Source organism: Condylostylus longicornis, unplaced genomic scaffold, assembly GCF_029603195.1.
Source record: "Condylostylus longicornis isolate FDR11 unplaced genomic scaffold, ASM2960319v2 ptg000048l, whole genome shotgun sequence".
NCBI classification, from domain to species: Eukaryota; Metazoa; Arthropoda; class Insecta; order Diptera; family Dolichopodidae; genus Condylostylus; species Condylostylus longicornis.
In genome coordinates this window covers 1,892,944-1,913,566 of record NW_026578017.1, presented here as the reverse complement: position 1 = coordinate 1,913,566, position 20,623 = coordinate 1,892,944, and the positions used below count along the sequence as shown (strand labels likewise).

Genomic DNA, 20,623 nt, shown 5'->3' with positions numbered 1-20,623 from the left:
TAATAGATAAAATTTCATTGTTGTGATTATTGTTGCCTGCAGCCTGCGAAGAAATTAATAAACGTAGTCTGTCAACAAGTTCATTAACATTGTTCCAATATACATAATTAACATTGCTGTTCATTAATTTCATAAATGGTGAAATACCTTTTCCTTTTACACTTTGCGATTGTTTTCTTGTATTATATTTATTATCAAACATTTTATGTATAATATTTATATATTTGTGACTTCGATTACCCTTAATTTGATCAGATGGATCATAATTTCTTTTATGAACGTTGGTTAGTTCTAAAATTTTTTTATATTGTTTTACATCATTTAGTGAATATTTCTTGTTGTCAGGCTTTTTCATAAAAATTAGCTCATATAAACCAGGTGTTGCTTTGAATTGATTGTCGTTTATTAAAATATTATTATTATTAATTTCAAAATTAGAACTACCCAGTTTTATGGTGTTTGTTCTTTTGTCAATGTATGGACCATATAACTTATCAAAATCAGATGTTTCTTTTCTGTTTTCGAACAAATCATTGTTGTATGTTTTAATTAAATTTATGTTTTTTGATGATGATGAGACTAATGATGATTTGTTAATTGCGGTTTTATTTGGAGTAGAAAATGATTCAAAATCATCATCACTACCATCATCATCATCATCATCATCACTATCAGCATTATATTCCGTTTTTAAAAATTGTTGTGCTTGTTGTTGTATTGGCGTTGATGATTTTTCTGTCATTATGTCTTTTTTGATCTTATACTTCACATTACTGTAATTATGATCATCACTATTATTTTCTTGTTTAAGATCAAAAAATTTTGGTTCCACTTTTATATTTTCTACAATTTTTTTCAATGGCTCGGCAATAGGTTTAAATGTTTTCTCCAATTCGATTTCAGTATCTGTTTCACCTGTTTTAAGTATTTTTAATTTTCTTCTAATAGAATTTTGAGTTTTTATCAAATTGTGAAGTAAATTTTCATTGTCGTTGTTGCTTTTGAATGGCGACTTGGCTTTCTTACTCATTTTTGTAAAGTGAACTGCTTACGCAGAATGAATAATTAATTATAGAGCTAGATACTCTCAACTATCAGTTTTATTTATATTTTTTATAAAACAATCTATATTTTTTCTATACCTACCACCATCAATCCCACTATCTTTATCTAATGTTAAGAAACCATAATTATCTTCCCAACAATGTGAACAGATTTGTTGAAATTTTTGAAAAGTCATATCTGTATTAACATGATCATCATATATATGTTTTAAATTTGTTTCATCTTGTTTGAATATTATTAAAAAGTTTGCATTGTCGCGCACTAAATGTTTAGGAATTTGTGAATATGATTGACTTAAACAAAAACTATCAATTTTATGATGTCGTCCCATACTAAAAAATGCTCTAACATTATTTTGTTTTTCACATGCTATGTCATCAAATATAAATATTGAATTTTTTTTAGATTTATTTGGTAATATTACTTCTTCATTTTCAGAAAATGTATAGTATCCAATACCTTTTATTGGTTTCATTAATATTTTTAGATATTGATATATTGGTTGATTCAATGACTTTGAATAAACATAAATGTTTTCATATTTTAAACCATTTTCATGTAATAAAAGTGTTATCATCACGTTTGTCTTTCCACAATTTGAGGGTCCTACAATTAAACATCTTATGGTATTAGGTAGAAGTTCACTATGTTTTCTCATTGATGTATTATTTTTCTTGATTTCTTTGTCAAAATTATTAATTGGCAAAGATTTAACATGTTTCACGAAATGCATATTTTAAAACTATGAAATATATATACCTTTGTATTTATGTTATATAGTATAGTTTTCATTAAAATATGGGAAAGAAAGGTAAATCCAAAAAGATGACTGGTGCTGGTCTCATTAATTCACTAATTAATAACTTACCTGTTGAACTTCATTTGCCTGGTTATCAGTATTGTGGTCCAGGCACGAAATTACAAAAACGATTAGAAAGGGGTGATCCAGGTATTAACATGTTAGACTCAGCATGCAAAGATCATGACATTGTATATTCAAAGACAAAAGATATAAAAGACAGACACAATGCTGATAAAATATTAATGCAAAAAGCTTGGGATCGAGTAAGGTCTAAAGACACATCTTTTGGAGAGAAAACAAATGCACTTTTAGTTGCTGGAGCTATGAAAGCAAAAACTAAATTGGGTATGGGTCTGACAAAAATGAAAAGACAAAAGAAAAAATCAAAAACTGTTAAGAAAAAGAAAAAAACGAAATGTATGCATTTTAAAAAAGTAATGAGTTCCATTAAGAAATCATTAAAAAAACATAAAAATAAAAATACCAAAAGTGTTATAGATACAGCTTTAATTGCTGCTAAGAAAATTGTGAATCCATCTACATTATTGAAAATACCGCGTGTAATATCTGTTCCGAAAATTGGTGGCATATTACCTTTTTTGGTACCATTATTTGCCGGGGTTTCAGCAGTTGGTGCTTTATCTGGCGGTGCTGCTCAAATTGCTAAATCAATAAGTGCTGCAAAAGCTGCTAAACAACAATTGGAAGAATCTAAAAGACATAATAAAAAAATTGAAGATATTGCTGTTGGAAATGGAATGTACTTAAAACCATACAAGAAAGGACTGGGTTTATATTTAAATAAACAACAAAATTTTTAAAAAGTTTACCTAATCGTGCACTAAATGAATATGACTTATATAAATATGCCAGAAATATACCATTTTTTAGAGGAGTTTTTATGCGAGACAAATTACCAAAAACAAAACCATGGAAAAATGAATGTGGAATTATTAATTTGGATAGATTTTCTGGTGCTGGTACACATTGGGTAGCTTATTGTAAAAAAGAAAACATTATTAAATACTATGATAGTTTTGGAAATCTTAAACCTCCAATTGAAGTAATTAATTATTTGGGAAATAACATAGAATATAATTATGAATCACATCAAGATTATAATACCGTAATTTGTGGTCATTTATGTTTAATATTTTTAATTAATAACTGCAATACATAATGTAAATTTATCATTTTAAGAACAACAATCATGTCAACAACATTAACCTTAAATGGTAATTCATCTATTCTTAGAGCTAATTATTTTCCACCAATCGAATTAAAGGGTGATTATGTATGTGGTCTAATTGATTTTCAAACATATAATTCTATACCAAATATTGATGTTAATAACAATATATTCCATATTGGTGAACATAAAATCGAAATACCAATTGGATCATATGAAATTGAAGACATTAATAACTTTTTAAGAAGACAGGTTGAGAAAATAAGTGGTGGAAAGATATCAGTAAACATTATTGCCAATAACAATACGCTGAAGTGTGAAGTAAAAAGTAATGAAAAAATCTATTTCAATACACCAAATTCGATTGGTTCACTTCTTGGTTTTAGTTCAAAAATACTAAATCCAGGTAATAAACATACATCAGATTTGTCTGTAAATATCATTAAAGTAAACACAATTCGAATAGAATGTAATATTATTACAAACTCTTTTATAAATAACAACAAAGCTCATACCATACATGAATTTTCACCTGAAGTTGGTCCAGGTTATAAAATAATTGAGGTGCCAAAGAATGTAATCTATTTACCAGTTAATGTTCGTGAGTTAAGTACTCTAATAGTTAAACTAATTGATCAGGACGGTGAACTAATAAATTTTAGAGACGAAAAAATAACACTTCGACTACATTTAAAAAAATTAACACAATGATAATATATAATACAAGTGCTCCACAGGAAAATGTTATTAACAATAGAACAACGGCTGAAATAACAACAACAACAAAGCAAAATCAAAAAGGAGTATCATCTTTATCATCTTCTTCATTAACCAAAAAGATATATAATAACTCCAAAAATTTATCTGTTGAAAATAAAATATTTTTGAAAAAATTAGGTTTTAAATTAAAAAAATGAATCCTATACTCAATATTAAATCTACTCCACAGTTTGATAATAGCATATCAAAATGTGAATATCATTCATACTCACCATTTTTAAATTCATTCAATAATAATGACATTATAAATATATCAATACAACATCAGAATTTGAATGTACTGCCTAGCGAAAGTTATTTACATATTGAAGGATCGCTAACAAAATCTACAGGTGAAAAAAGCGATAAAATAAAATTTGTAAACAATGGTGTCTGTCATCTTTTTGAAGAAATTCGTTACCTTTTGAATGGAATTGAAATCGATTCAACTAAAAAACTGGGGCATACTGCTACATTGAAAAATTATATTTCATTATCTAACAACAAGAATGATATGCTAAAAAATGCTGGGTGGTCACCCTCAGAAACTTTCATAACACCAACAGGCTTCTTCGATTTTTGTATACCACTTAAATTTTTACTTGGTTTTGCAGAAGATTATAAGAAAATTCTTGTTAATTGCAAGCATGAATTGGTTTTAGTTCGTTCGAGAACAGATGAAAATGTTTATCTTGTTACTGACGAAACTGAAAAACCATTAATAAACATATTCAAAATAACATGGATTGTACCTCACATCATCACATCCGATGAAAATAAATTACCATTATTAAAGATTGTTGATAATGCCAGACCCTTATCAATAAGTTTTCGTAGTTGGGAAATATATGAGTATCCAAAATTAGCAGAAACTACACATCATATATGGTCTGTGAAAACATCATCTCAGTTAGAAAAACCACGTTATATAGTTTTTGTATTACAAACGGATAGAGAAAATAGAAAAGGGAAAAATATTTCTCAATATGATCATTGTAACTTAATAGATTTCAAGGTTCATTTAAATGCAGAAACATATCCATATGAAAATTTAAATATATCATTTGATAAAGATAAATATTCTATTCTTTATCATATGTATGCTAATTTTCAAACATCATATTACCAAGCTATTGAAAATAGTCCAGTTATATCACGTGATCATTTTAAAAGCAAAATAGGTCCGATTGTAGTTGTAGATTGTACACATCAAAATGAATCACTTAAATCGGGAGCGGTTGATGTACGATTGGAATTCAAAACATCTATAAATGTTCCAGCTTCTACCTCAGCATACTGTTTACTTATTCATGATAGAGTAGTACAATACAACCCATTGACCAGTGAAGTTCGAAAAATTAATTAAAATCAAGAAATATGAATAATTATGTAATTATTGATGTTCAAGGTTTCAAAGATTCCCAAAATAAACTCATTTTGAAAGAAGTGTGTGTTTTATGGGAAGATGGAGTATATGATCATTTTATAATAAGGCAGCCTTATAGAAAAAATTTATTGTCAGAAACTTCCAGACGACAAGCAAATTGGTTGACAAATAATTTACATGGAATAAACTGGAATCAAAAAGGCTGCTCTTTCATTAAAGTACAAGATTATCTAAAAGAAAGGTTGATTAATAAAAAAATTTATGTAAAAGGTTTGGAAAAGTCAAAATGGATTTCCGATTTGTTTGATGTCATACATGTATTTAATATTGAAAACTATGGATGTCCGAATCTAAAACAGCTTAGAAAAGATTTTGCTAGTTACAATAATGAATTTACTTATTGCGTTAGAAATGTTTTCTTAATATACAGTTTTGTAAAACAACTACATGAACATTCTAAATAAGTGTTATGTATATGCATTTTGTTTAAATAATAAAAAGCACACAATATGAAAATATATGTATTTTGTTTTTTATTTACTTTTTTTTCAGATAAGGTACCTATAATGATTTAAAAAAAATTTTTTTTATTCATTATTTTTTATTCATTTGTTTTTATTACTCTTATCAAATAATATATTTAATATACAAAATTACAAAATAATTAGAATAATGTATTATTAATTCTATAGTGACCCCATGGCAAAGTTTCATGTGAATTCAATAAAATATATCTCTTATCATCTGATGCATTCAACGCCAATTTTGATTGGGTGATAGTCTTAACATTATGTTTTTCAGATTTTATTAAATTCTGTTGTACAAATTTGTCTACATTATTATTTAAAGAATTTAAAAAATCATCAAAACATATTTCTTTTTTGACTATGTCTCTTTTGACACCCTTTATTTTTTTGGTTTTTTCTTTATGTTCTACCTTCAAACTATACATTTTGGCTCTTAAACCAACAAATTCACTCATTAGCTTACCATTGAGTTCATCTTTCATCATTCCTAATACTTTTTTATTAACAGATGGTATATTCCAAATATTATTTTTTGGATAATCACTTGTATCAAATCGCATGATGCAATCATTTTTTATATGATTATATATGTCATCACAGTATATTTCATATATTAAACTATCTGTGTCAGTATATAGTAAGTTACAATTACTATTAAATTTAGGTTTCATGTAATTATAATGAAAGTCATAAATTAATGTTTTTGAAATATCTAAAATTGCTGCTCCAACGAAAATTGGTTTATTGCAGTATATTTCGGCATTATTCAATTCAACCGCTATCAAATTTTCGTTGAAGATTGTGCAATTTTTAAAATATGGTGATGCTATTAATGATTTAGCACCATAACGCCCTCCCCATTGTGTTGCTAGTTTTACTCGAGCATATTTTCTTGTATTCTCCATTGATTTTCCATAACAACCATTATTATATAGTTTAAAACGTGAACTATCAAAATCATTAGTTGATGCAGCTCGTAATTTTGTATTAAAATCAATATATGGCTTAAGCCAAGGTGATTGACTGAATTCAAGGACAGCGTGTATATGCTTTAATTTTAAACCAAATAATAATGCTTGCTTTAATGCTCTATAATGAATTACATATTTTTCTTTGTCATAAAGGGTAGCAAGTAATTTCTTTTGATTAGAATTATTTATTGTCATGGACTGACAACAGAATGGAATATCTGAATGTAGATCATGTAGTTCTTTAGGATATTGTAAATCTACTTCAAAAAAGTAACCTGTAGGTGAGTCATCTTGAATTGAAGTAATGAAATTTTCCGTAAAAATCTTAATATCTTTTACCCATTTAAAATTACCTGTTGGTAAAAATTGAGACATTGCATAACCATATTGATTATTGATATCCCAATACATTAAGTATTTATTAGGAACAGATGAATCATATTCAGGTAAATATGGATTATTTGCGATTGAATGTCTTTTACTAACTTGTGTCAAGCCACCTCTAATACCCCGCTCAATAAATAGTAACATATCAATATCAGTCAATAATTCTAATTTGACATTTGTAAATTTCAGCATCGCATCCCACGTATAGGAAGGAATTGTTATATAGTGAGCGGGGTCTAGTTTATGAGTATTTAAAGAACTAACTCTAAAATTCTCAAAAATATCAGCTAAAAGTAGAACATCTGTTTTTAAATAAAGATCAGAATAATCACCCAAGTTTCTTATTTCAAATTCTCTCCATACATTCTGGGCATGAAGATAATCGTTGTCACTTATGTTGCTTTTATTTAATTTATTATAAAAACAATGTTTTTCGGGTAACTTTTCCTCGAAAAACTTATCAAAATTACTTATATAATCGTAAGGATAGACGCCCTTTCGTTTTAATAAGTCTAAATTTTTGTGTTCATAATTTTTAAATTCTCTTTCAAGAATTGGAAAATTACTAGAAATAGAAGTTAAATGTTCTAAACTACTGTTTAAAAATTTGAAAGAGTCTATGAACTTATATTTTATTTTACAATTGTTGACTAATACCGTAAATGCCGTATATTTTTCTTTGTTTTTTGGTACTACAGATATTCTATTAGAAAGATCAACAATTTCTTTTATCAGAAAGTGAGAATCATAGGACGATAAATTATGAAAAATTATTGGTATACACAAATCATCCACATATCTCAAATTGCACATATTATGTGCAGCCCCTCTGTACTGTCCAGTAAAGTGACAGTGATCTCTGACTTTATAATTATTTTTATCATCATTAACAAACTCTTGTTCACAAATGTGACAAGTACGGGCTTGAATGAAATTAAAATGATCATCACTCGTCAAATTCATTTTGACGGGTGATACAATATCAGATGATATTAAAGTTGCTATCAGATCTAATTCATTCATAAACCATTTAATACAATCTTCCCCTCGATAACTATTATAAACATTATAACTCGATGGAAAAGATGTTTTTATATAAAAGCCAATGGAACATGGTATATGTTCCTGATAACAACTATTATTAATTTCACTATTTTCACTATTTTCATTGCCAATGGGTTCTAATATGCATTCTATATCTGCATATATTACAAATGGTACCATCAACTTATTTTTATAATTCTTAAAGCTAAGTATACTATTTTTATTATCTGGTAAAACAATCTTACCCATATTTTGATTATAGCAGTTTTCTGAATGTTTCATCAATTTTTCTTTACTTTTAAAGTAGTGAAGACATCTGTTGCAAAAGTGTTTTTTATGCCCATTAGAATTGATGGAACTACTTAACAGTTTAGACAAATCCTTTATGTATACATAATGTTGCTGAATAACAACTTTATCATTTTCATTGTTATCATTATCATCCTCCTGTATCTCTTCCAGTAGAAGCAAATTGATATGTCTGCGATCTTGGTGAATATACTTGGATATTCTTAATGGTAACACCTTTCTTCTTTTGTTTGTATTAACATCATCTTCATCAAAATCATAATAATTAATGTAGTTGTTATCATTTTTTGGGTTGTGAAAACAATATACATTAATGGATAAATTGTTGTTTTTTTCAAATATAGGTATTTGCTTCAATGATATTGGAAATGTTAAATTTTGTAAATTTAACTTTTCTTTATAATCGGGATAACTAGTGGGTAGACATGAATGATATTTTTGAGGATATAATGCTGACATAATAGCCCAAGCAAAGCAAGCATCGTCCTTATTTTGAACATTTATAATAGCATGCTTGCCAATTAATTCTGCTGGAGTTGGTATATAAGCACTGCCAACTATTAAGAATAATTTATTAATGTTTATTATTATGTTAATTATTGCAGACAAAGTCCAACCGCTGTCCCGCTCTTGAAATTCTTCCAGCTTTCTTAATAAAACTTGCACAATATTTTTTGATATTTTTTCATCTAAATCTTCTTCATCGCATTCATGTTCAGATATTACCACATTTTTGGTAACAAAGTATTTAATTTCTTCTATAGTGTTATTAATAGAAGTATCCGAATCATTTCCATTAACTTTCTTAAATTCACCAGTAAATACTACATTCATTTTTATATGTTGATATTGTTGTAGTATGTATGGTAAATTTCTAAGTAAAAGTTTCTTACAATCAATTAAAAAATCCTTTGGATCAATGTGTTGAATATTGGTAATTATATATGATTTGATTCTACCTGCAAAAGCTTTGATCGGTAGTTCTTCCCATACAACAGTATAATTTGATGTTGATGTTGGTGCTGATGTTGATGCTGATGTTGATGCTGATGTTGATGCTGATGTTGATGCTGATGCTGATGTTGGTTGTTGATTGAGACCGCTTCCTGTTACTCCTCTTCTCATAAACATCGATCTAAATCCATTCATATACTGTAGAATGGATTTAAGCTGACATAATGTTGCCATCAAATGATGCTTTTCCCCCGTTGATGTTGCCAAGAGAAGGAAGTCGGAAATTTGATTCACTCGATCTTCACATGATTTGATTGATGCTTCGATAAAGTTGATAGACACACCCTCATTTTGCATCTCAAAAAGTTTGGATTTCTCTGCACTAATTACTTGTTCTGTGTAGTTTTGCATTTTTTTTTATTTTTGTTTTTTTATTTTGAAAATGAATTTTTTAAGTTTTTAACTTTTAAACACGCGTTCTCTAGTTGTATAGCTAAGACTGAAAAAATTATATATTCAGTGGTTTTATAATAAATACAAAAAACTTCAATTTTTATTTTACAAGCTCATTTCTATTAATCCATGAATTTTTTGTGTTAGGAAAACCTAACCACTTAACATATACATTATTGCCTTTTCTTTTTAAAATTTTTTCAACCAAATAAATGTCTGGATGATTCACTAAACTTAATTCTAATTCATAAAAACCTCCTCGTATTTCGTTCCCTTCAGTATCTTCCAATATATATGTGGTTGGATTAGTATTTTGAATTTTTTTTACTTTAAATATTTCAGTTGTCCAATTAGGTGTATAACCCTTTTCAAATATGTGTTTGTATTTGCTTATACGAACAAAATCGCCAACATTATACTTTATTGAACCTTGTTGTTTTATGTTGCTGTATACGGTTTTTAACAATTTTTTTTCATTGTTTTTATTAACATCTTGTGGTTTCATATTTATTGTTCTATGTTTTGTATTATTGTAGTCATGTATAAGTGACTGAATTATGTTTATCCAATTGTAATTGCCATTCATACTGAATTCCTTGAACATTTTATTTTTTATAGTTCTATTAAATCGTTCTATAATTGAAGCTTTCAAAGGTGAAAACGTTGAATATAAATTAATGTTATAATTTTTCATCAAGTTAAGGAAAGACTTATTATAAAATTCTTTACCATTATCAGTTTGTAAATTTTTTGGTATTCTCCCATCTTTCAACACCTGTCTCATTGCTTCCGTAACCTTTTCACCTGTTTTATTTTTAACGGGAATAGCCCAGGCATATTTGGAAAAACAATCTATTACAGTCAATAAATATTTATAGTCTTTATTAACTGTAGCATATTCATTCATTTCAACCAGATCTGCTTGAAACAAATCATTTAAACCTTTTAATACAACACATCTTCTCTTAAAATTTTTTCTGGCCGGTTTATGTAATTCATTCACAATATCTCTTTTACTCATTTTTTTCTATCTTTTAATATAATTCAATTTTTTAATTTTTCAATTTCGTCCTTCAATAACAATTGATATTCAACTATTACTTCCTTAAGCTTCTCAATCCTCTCATTTATATCAGTTTTTAATCGATCTTCTCTACTATTTAGTATGTTTATATAATTTCTGTCATGATCAAGAAACTGTTCCTTCAGTTTTTGAATTACATCAATTTTAGTCTTCATAATCGAATGCAAATTCTTAATTTTTTCCAGATTTTCATTTATTGCATTGTTCATACTAATTTCAGAATCACCTATATGCCTTTGCAATTCTCCTATAGTAGCATTAATTGTAGTACTATAATCATTCATTCTAGTGTTTAACATTTTTGATGTTTGTTTTTTTATATCAAGAGTAACATTTTTCAAAATTTCATCAACATAATTCTTAGAAACTGCATGATTGCCTTCTATAGGTTGACTCAAATTAATAATTCTTTTAAAATTTATGTCATAGTCACCATCTGATGTTAAACGAAAACCTTCTCCAGGTGGTCCACGATCTCCTTTTTGTGCTTTCGTTGACTTACTAACACGTCCAAACTTATCCACACCCATTGTTAATATATATAAATTTATTTTTTAATTGCTTATTTATTGTTCTCACTATTTTAATTTCCAGTTTCCAAAAGTTTTATTCGAAGTTCAAAATTTTCAAGAATTTTTGCAGATTGTGTATTGAAAAAAATTAATTGATTTTGTATTTCACCTTCTATACTATTCCATAAAAAGTTATTTCGGGTTTGAATCTCATCTTCAATAAAAGTTTTAATTCTATCCTCTAATTTGCCAATTGCTATTTCAATATAATCTTTATTAATTTTATTTGCATCATCCAACTGTTTGTTGATTTCTTCAATTGTTTTGGATTTAAAATCTAATAATGAGTTCAATGTATTCCAATCCTTGGTATCTAACACATTATCAACATAACTTTTAATTGCAACATCTGTTGGATTAATAGGTATGCCCACATTTGTTATTTGTTTATTCGCAAGATCATAATTTCCATCAGCAGTTAATGGGAAACTAAGAGAAGAAGAAGAATCTGTTGGATGCTGAATTTTATGTGTTACATTTGTCTTATAGCGTCCAAATTTATCAATAGTCATTATGTAAATCAGAAAAATAATTAAATGTATACTGAATTTTATGATTAATATATATGATCATTTCATTCATAAATACTGATTTCTAATTTATATTTCACATGCTATATATATAAATACATATACATATTATTTCTGCTCTCTGATTTTAATTTATACAAAAATTTTCATTCATAAAATTATTATGAATGATGTATTGTGAAAAAATTTTTACACACCAATATAATTATTGATCAAGCTCAGTACGAATTATATAATTTTTATTATTGTTTTGTTGTTCTTACTTTTTCATATTTCATTCATTAAATGATCTTTGATTTATTCAAAAACTTTTCATTCATAAACTAATATGCACATACATACATATAAATTTGTGTTTATACCTAATTCCCAAACATTTTCTTTTTTCAATATTTTCATTCTTGTTGTTTTTAACTCACCATATGATTTTCGCGATTTATGCTAATTAACCTACCTGCTAATCGAACTTACTTTCATATAATTTAACAATTTGATTTTATTTTTTCATACTACTAACTTAACCACAAACATTCCTTCTTAATATTTTTGTTTCATTCTTGTTGTTTTTATTATTTTATTATTGAATTATGATATCATACTACAACATATACTTTCCATATGATTTTCGTGATTTATGCTAATTAACCCACCTACTGATCGTACACGCTTTCATACGATTTAACAATTCAATTACATACATACATACATTCTTTTCACCCCTTATGCTAAATACCTAAACCCACTTTATAAACTTACTTTATGCAAATTAGCTAAACTTATTTTATGCAAATTAGCTTAACTTACATTATGCAAATTAGTTAAACTTACTTTATGCTAATTAGCTTGCTTTTATGCTAATTAGCTAAACGTACTTTATGCTAATTAGCTAAACCACAAAACCGCAATTAACAGCCTCATTAGTATTCATGTCACGTACCCCCATATTCTAGTCACGTACCTAGACAAGGACAAAGCATACAAAATTACATTGGTTAGAGTGAGACAAAACATAAAACCGCAAAAATTTGGTCCAACTTCGGCCTAGAATAACTACTGTTGCCATCACATAACCTACCTATTGTATACACAATACGGTCGGTAAAAAATAAAAACATTTAATGTCGATGAACTTTATTCAACCGTTCTTATGCAACTTGTATGCATACATATACAAAATATGTATATATACGACGTATATTTTCCCCTGGTAAAGTTTATCTATTATCGAAGAATAAAAGAGCAACATCAGATGAAGAAGAGTAATAATAAACAATGCGAAAAACATATAATGGGTTACAATATAAATATAAAATACAGAATAAAGAAATCGAAAATTGAAAAACCCTTAATTTTCGTTCGTCTCTCTGCTACGCTTTTATGATGGGTTGACCAATTCTCAACTTTTTTCTCAATTTTTTTTTTAGTTTTTTTTGTGTTCTTAAATTCTTGGCAAGGCAAAGTCTCTTTCAGTACTGTTATACAATAATTGATTATGCGTGAACTCGCGATAGCATTTCTTAAAACTTCCATGTATGAAATGCAGAAGAAATAAATATTATTTTAATTATTTCTTATTTTTCGTTATTCTAAGCATACAAAACATATAAGAAAAGTGTGTAAAAGATGGAGTTTTTTCTCAGATTGTTTTTATATAAGAATTTCCTCTTAGCATAATCTTTATAATTTTAACTTGATTTTTCTTTATTCCTCTTTTAACTATCAATTTTTGGTCTGGTTGCTTTCCTTATATGAAAGAAGCATGTGTTTATGAACAAAATAGAGTACAAACAGATCATGTAACGTAAACAAATAAACTATGATTAGAATTTCACATTAAAAAATCATTTTCTTTATTTTTCAAGATGATGACAGTGTTGCCAGCTGTTTGATTGTGTTATGTTATAAATTAGCAGTTAAAAACAAGAATGTGCGTCTGTCTTCCATTGCTCTCGAAAAAACCTTTCTGACCTTTAAAATCTTTTATTTGAAATCCCGAAGATGATAACGATCCGGAGATCCTATTTTAAATAATATTTCCAATTTCACATTTTACTGAAACTTCATTTTAAATTTAAAATCGTTGTATTATTTCCTCAAACTTTAATATATTTAAAAGCATTTAGAGCTATTTTTGTTTATAAGTTGTTATTTTGCTCAGATTTTTTATTGTTGCTGTTTTTCTATGTCCAAAAATACAGTTCGAGAATTTTTAAATTGTGCATACCCTATAAAAGTTCAAAAACACAAAATTATATACCAAAGAAAAACGAAAATTCTATTCATAGAGCTAAATAGAGTTCTTATTAGAAATAGACCATTCAAAATAGTAAAGTGAAAAAATATGAACGCGTAAACTTATCTATAAATTGTAAAGAATTTTAAAAGAAGGGAAAACTAGAAAAAAGAAAAAATAAATAATAGAGCAAAATAACAGAAAAAAAAATGAAAATAAAAGAAAAGTTGGAATTTAAATGCAACAAATTAAAAAAAAAGCAAAGAACAACCATAATGTTAAGAAAAATAAAGTTTAATTTATTTGTTAATTTTGATTCTACATACTCGGGGTAATACACGAAATTTTACATATGAATTTGTATGTAACTAAAAAGATATTTAGAAACGTAGAAGAAAAGAAAATAAGAAAATACAGAGCACATTCTTTTAGATTAGGACCCAAAATATTCAAAAAAGGGAACCTTTTTTATAAAAGTGGAGCCAAGTTCTATATTTCATACAAAAACTTTAAATAAAAATTATAAACAAAAAAATAAATTAAATTCACATTAAAAAAATATTCTAATAAAAACTTAAACTTAAAATAACATTTTTTACATGTTTCAACATTTTTTAAAGTTTAGACTCTAGTTATAGTGATCATCAGCAAAAAAAAGACGTCATAAAAACTTTTTCTGAGGATTTTTAATATTTTAAGCTAGTCTTTCGTAGCAATTCTAATATAATATCAAATTTTTTATTTTTTTCTGAATCAGATAAATTTAAAATCTAGCTCTTCTTTGGAAAACTGTTTTGAATATAGTGTTATTTAATTAAAAATGGAAATTCACAAAAATTTGCTATTATATTTTAAAAGTTACTTGTTACGAAAAAATATCTTAAAATTTTAAAATACCTCATAAAAAATGTTTATCACGTTTTTTCTGGTCATAGTAATGTTTACCGCGTTATTTAACTAACTAATTGATTAACTTAACTACTAAAAAATTAATGTTGGCGACTTTTATATTATTATAAGATTTGTCTCAAAATTATATAATTTTGAGTTAGAAGAAATTTTAACAAAAGTTTTTCAAAATAATTAAATACTAAATGTCTAATACTTATCATAAGAATAGACAACAGCCGAAAATGAACATTTTGAAAACTTTAAAGGACAATAATTCGGCAGAAGAATTATAAAGATTTTGTTTATGTATATAACGAAAACTTCCTTTTCTTTGGAATAAAATACTTTTATTTTTGTCAATATATTTCACACAAAAATACTTTTATTTTTGTTAATATATTTCACACAAAAATATATTAGCAAAAATAAAAGTATTTTTTTTCGAATAAAAGGGAGTTTTCTTTTCGTACACCCAAAAAAAGTAGTAACTCAGTTAAATTTAAATTCCTGACAACAGCTGATTTTTCATTCCGTAGTTGAGAGTGGTATTTGAAGCTTTAAGACGTGTTGGAGTTGGCAGGAGAATTATAAAATTGTATAAATGATTGCACGTGAATAATAGCACCTTACTGTTGGAAATTGAAATTGGAACTAGCCAGGGAAAGAAAAGAAGGATCAGCTGTGTCAGTGGAATTGATCCAAGGTGAAGAATTTTTTATTAAAACATTGGAAAAATCAGGTTTTTGGAGTGCAAGTCGCCATTTTTGTTCACTCAAAATTTAATATAAAGAGACACTCAGAAAGAAAAGAAAAGGAAAGAAAAAAAACTTATATTATATTGAGATCAATCACACCAATACATTCGCAGTATAGATTTTACAAAAAGTGTGGTGAATATTCCAATAATTTTCTAAGTGTTTTGACACAATTCCAAGAATCAGTGTGGTCGTAGTATCTGTATTACAGTAAACAATAATGAGTAATAACATCAATGCAGCAGACATAGTCAAATTATTTAGACAAGAATTTAGTAATTTCAAAGAAGATATAAACAAAAATTTAAATGAACGTTTGGATAACAATGAAAAAGAGTTTAAGAGATTTAGAGAAGATATCAATGAGAATTTAAATATACGTCTGGAAAACAATAAGAAAGAAATAGTAGAAGAAATAAATAATCATTTGACTCAAGCAAATGAGCGCATAAAAGACTTAGAAGAAGAAGTTGCAAGCCTTAAAAACAAATTAAAAGAAAAAGAAGCAGAACAGAATGTTATTACCGAAGGTACTGAAAGGAAAATTAGAAAAAATAACATAATAATTGGAAATGTTAAAGAAACAGAAGGGGAGAAATTGTTAGATCTGGTTACTCATTTCATAAAATCTATCGTAAAAGTACCATTTGTAAAAGAAGACATAAACTTTGCAAGGAGAATTGGAAGAAAATCAAACAATCCAGAAAAAGAAAGACCCATATTATTGAGCTTGATATCGTTTATAAAAAAAGAAGAAATATTGAATAACAGTAAGAATCTTGAAGGAAGCAAATATTACTTGAAAGGAGACTATACATCCCAGCAAAGAACTATTCGCAGTAATCTTGTAAAAGCTAAGAAACAGCTAGAGGCAGAAGGGAAACAAGTAAGCATCGTAAAAGGTAGTTTGATTGTAAATGGTAAAAGGATCGAGACTATTACAAATCCTGCAAACGTTGATAGCCAGAAAAGACTAAGATCACCAGAAGACCCAGAAAAAAGTAAAAAGGGAAGGTTAGAAAAAATTCAACAAGAGGAAACGAAGTAGAAGCAACAATATAATACAGTCAGCGCAGTTCTGAAAGTTTTAAAAAAATACGACTCTAGAAAGAAAAAGGACAAGATTATAAGTTAAGCTAAAAGGATATGAGGAAGGCAACGGGAAACCACCTCATAAACGTATTCCCTAGTAAATCACCATCAAATAAAAGTAAAAAATTAGCAGTCGCAACATGGAATGTAAGAAGTTTAGCCATGCCGAGAAAATTGGAAAATTTGGAAAAAGAGAAAAAAAGGTTAAACCTGGACATCATAGGTATGAGCGAAACGCATATGATTGGCAACGATGAACGTGAAACAGAAGAAAATTATTTGTTCTACTCGGGTCCGGATGCAAATCATCCAAAACGAAACGGTGTGGGATTTCTAATTAGCAAACACTTAAAGAATCACGTTAATTGTATAATCCCAAAATCGGATAGAGTAATTTTTATGCAGCTAAAAACAAAAAAAGGAAATATTAATTTTATTCAAGTCTACGCTCCCACTGCAGAAAAGGACGATGAAGAGGTTGAAAAATTCTATGAAGAAATTAAGGTATTATTAAAAAATGCAAGTAAAGAAGATTGTTTAGTTGTTTTAGGTGACTTCAACGCGAAAGTCGGTAATGAAGAAGTGAATAACGTAGCAGGCAAATATGGGTTAGGTCAGCGAAATATGAGAGGATCAAAATTGATTGACTTTTGCATCGAGAACAATTTAGTAGTAGCGAATACATGGTTCCAGCAGCCAAAAAGAAGACTGTATACGTGGACCGCTCCTGGGTCGACAAATTCAAGAATAATCCGTAATCAAATCGACTACATAATTGTAAACTCAAGATTCAGGAACGCAATCAAAAATGTAAAAACGTATCCTGGAGCTGATGTATACTCGGATCACAATTTACTAGCTGCACAAATTGAAGTCACGCTGAAGAACTTATTTAGGAGAAATAGAAACATCACGGTCAATCTCAACATTTTAGAAAACAGCGAAAATAAAAATAGAATCGCCAGCAAAATCAACGATGAACTAGAATCAATGGAGGAGACGATAGATGGAGAGAACGACTGCAACAAGGCGTGGATACACTTCAAGACACCGCTCAACCAAGCCGTAAAAGATTTGCAAAACGTAGAACAAAGACATGCCAGGACAAAATGGATGACCCAAAAAATTCTAATCATGATGGAAGAGAGAAGAAGATGGAAACAAATAGATCACGCAAAATACAAAGAAATTAACAAAACAATAAAAAGAAAAATTAGAGATGCGAAAACACATTATTGGGAAAATGAATGTAAAGAAATCGAGAATCTGGATAGAATAGGAAACAGCGCTCAATTACATAAAAAAATAAAAAGTATCACGAATTCGGATAAAAAAAACACCAAAGGAGTACTAAAAGACAAAACGGGAAAAATTATCACAGATCCGGAGGCCAGACTAAAAATGTGGAAAAATTATGTTGAGAAACTATTTGAAGATGAAAGACCAGATAGGACAGCACAAGAGGATGTCGACGGGCCTGAAATATTGAGCGACGAAATCAGCGTGGTGCTGAAACAAGTGAAAAAAGGATTAGCCGTTGGACCAGACAATATTCCTAACGAAATTCTAAAATTATTAAACGAAAGAGGTTTAAACATAATGGTAAAAATATTCAACAAAATTTACGACTCCGGGGTTATACCTGATGAATGGTTGAAATCTACTTTCGTTGCACTGCCGAAAAAAAGTAAAGCTGCTAAATGTGAGGATTTCAGAACAATCAGCTTGATGTCACACGCATTAAAAATATTCCTGAAAGTGATTCACAACAGAGTTTTTCGAAAATTGGAAGAAAGCATAAGTGCGACACAATTTGGATTTAGAAATGCTGTTGGTACTAGAGAAGCATTATTTATGCTAAATATAATATTGCAGAGGAGTATGGAAGTAAATTCTGAGGTGCATGCTTGCTTCATCGATTTTGAAAAAGCATTCGACAATGTGAAGCACGTTAAAATGGTCGAGATGTTAAAGAACGCAAATCTGGATGGGAAAGATATAAGAATAATAGAAAACCTTTATTGGAAACAATCTGCGAAGATAAGAACACCAGATGGCTTGTCAGAAGAAATAATGATAAAGAAAGGTGTTAGGCAAGGATGTATATTGTCTCCATTACTCTTTAACATATATGCTGAACATATTTTTGGACATATATTGGGAGATGAGAGTCCGGGTATTAGCATTAATGGAAAAATAATAAATAATATTCGTTTTGCTGATGACTCTGTACTCATCGCCAATAGCTTGGGTGAATTGCAAGTACTATTAGATACCATAAATACCCAATGCAAAAACTATGGACTAAAAATAAATGTGCAAAAAACAAAAAACATGGTGTTTGCAAGAAGTGAAACGGGGAAAGTGCTGCTGAAGACGATAAAGGCGAGGAAGCTTGGGTATCTGGGTCACATCATGAGAAGCGACAAGTATGAAATTCTCCAACTGGCCTTACAAGGAAGAATGTGCGGGTCAAGGGGCAGGGGCCGAACCAAAAAAACATGGGCCAAAAATCTTGTGGATTGGTGCAACCTTCCCTTCAATCAAGTCATGTCGAGAGTGAGATCCAGAAGCTCATGCAGAATGATGGTGTCCAACCTCCTGATAGGAGAGGAATGAAAAGAAGAAGTTGAGAGTGCTAAACTCTATATAAAACGAGTAAAAATATATTTGACCTTGTCAACTCTGTGATACCCGTACGAATTTGTTATCCTATGTGCGAATAAATAAGCCATAACTGACTATGGGACGGACAGATAATGACTTTAAGTTGCCGTATTACCATATTAATTTATGCAAAATTTCAGTACTGTGTTTTTCAAAATACTGTGTGTGCCAAAATACTATTGAAGTTGTATGGCAGCTACCAGAAAGAGTCAAGAAATTTTAACGAGTTTTATCGAGCACATCGGCCCTACTAATATATTCGCTTGTGTAAAATATCAATATTACAGCTTTTATAGTTTCTGAGATACAGCCAAATAACTCTTGAAGTTGTATGGCAGGTACCAGAAGGAGCCAAGTAATTTTAACGACTTTTATGAGACACATTGGCCATACTTATATATTCGTTTGTACGAAATTTCAATACCACAGCTTTTATAGTTTCTGAGATATAGCCAAATAAATTTTGAAGTTGTATGGCAGCTACCCGAACCTGTACCCCGATCATGTCCAATTTAAATAAGATTCTGGCACTTACTACAATAAATCATTTGTGAAAATTTGGTGAACTTAGCTCAATTAGTTTTTGAGTTATCGTTGGGACGGACGGGCAAAGCTAAATCAACTCAGAATTCGACGCTGATCAAAAACATGCACTTGAATCTATATCTAAGACCGTTATTTCTCAGCGTTACAAACGGTAAGGCAAATTTAGTATACCCTTCGAACATACGTTCGTACGGGTAAAGCAAATCACAAATAAAACAATTGCTACACTTTGACTCATTTATTAAAAATAATAAACTTAGAGAGAATTTTGAAATAATTTGATTAAAAACAAATTAGTTAATTTTGGACAACGATAAAGTGTTATACATATTTTAATAGCCTATATTTTAAATCAACATGACTTGTCAAAAAATTGTCAGACTTGTCAGATTCATAAGACCTTACA

General features: G+C 28.5%; 3 protein-coding genes across 3 annotated transcripts; 2 read left to right on the top strand and 1 right to left on the bottom strand.

Moving 5' to 3' along the window:
- Positions 1-3,763: 3,763 nt before the first annotated feature.
- On the top strand, positions 3,764-5,181 carry LOC129610774 (uncharacterized). Its single transcript, XM_055523486.1, has 3 exons — positions 3,764-3,922; positions 4,105-4,752; positions 4,831-5,181. The coding sequence occupies exons 1-3, from the start codon at positions 3,764-3,766 to the stop codon at positions 5,179-5,181; spliced, it is 1,158 nt and encodes a 385-aa protein (XP_055379461.1).
- A 1,161-nt stretch (positions 5,182-6,342) lies between these two features.
- Positions 6,343-9,805, bottom strand: LOC129610772 (uncharacterized). The gene is made up of 4 exons (XM_055523481.1): positions 8,347-9,805; positions 7,729-8,286; positions 6,461-7,599; positions 6,343-6,351 (listed from the first exon to the last, which is right to left on the bottom strand). Exons 1-4 carry the CDS (start codon positions 9,803-9,805, stop codon positions 6,343-6,345), a joined length of 3,165 nt encoding a protein of 1,054 aa, XP_055379456.1.
- Positions 9,806-16,132: 6,327 nt separating this feature from the next.
- On the top strand, positions 16,133-16,960 carry LOC129610769 (putative leucine-rich repeat-containing protein DDB_G0290503). Its single transcript, XM_055523478.1, has one exon. It carries the CDS (start codon positions 16,133-16,135, stop codon positions 16,958-16,960), a length of 828 nt encoding a protein of 275 aa, XP_055379453.1.
- The last annotated feature ends 3,663 nt before the right edge of the window (positions 16,961-20,623 follow it).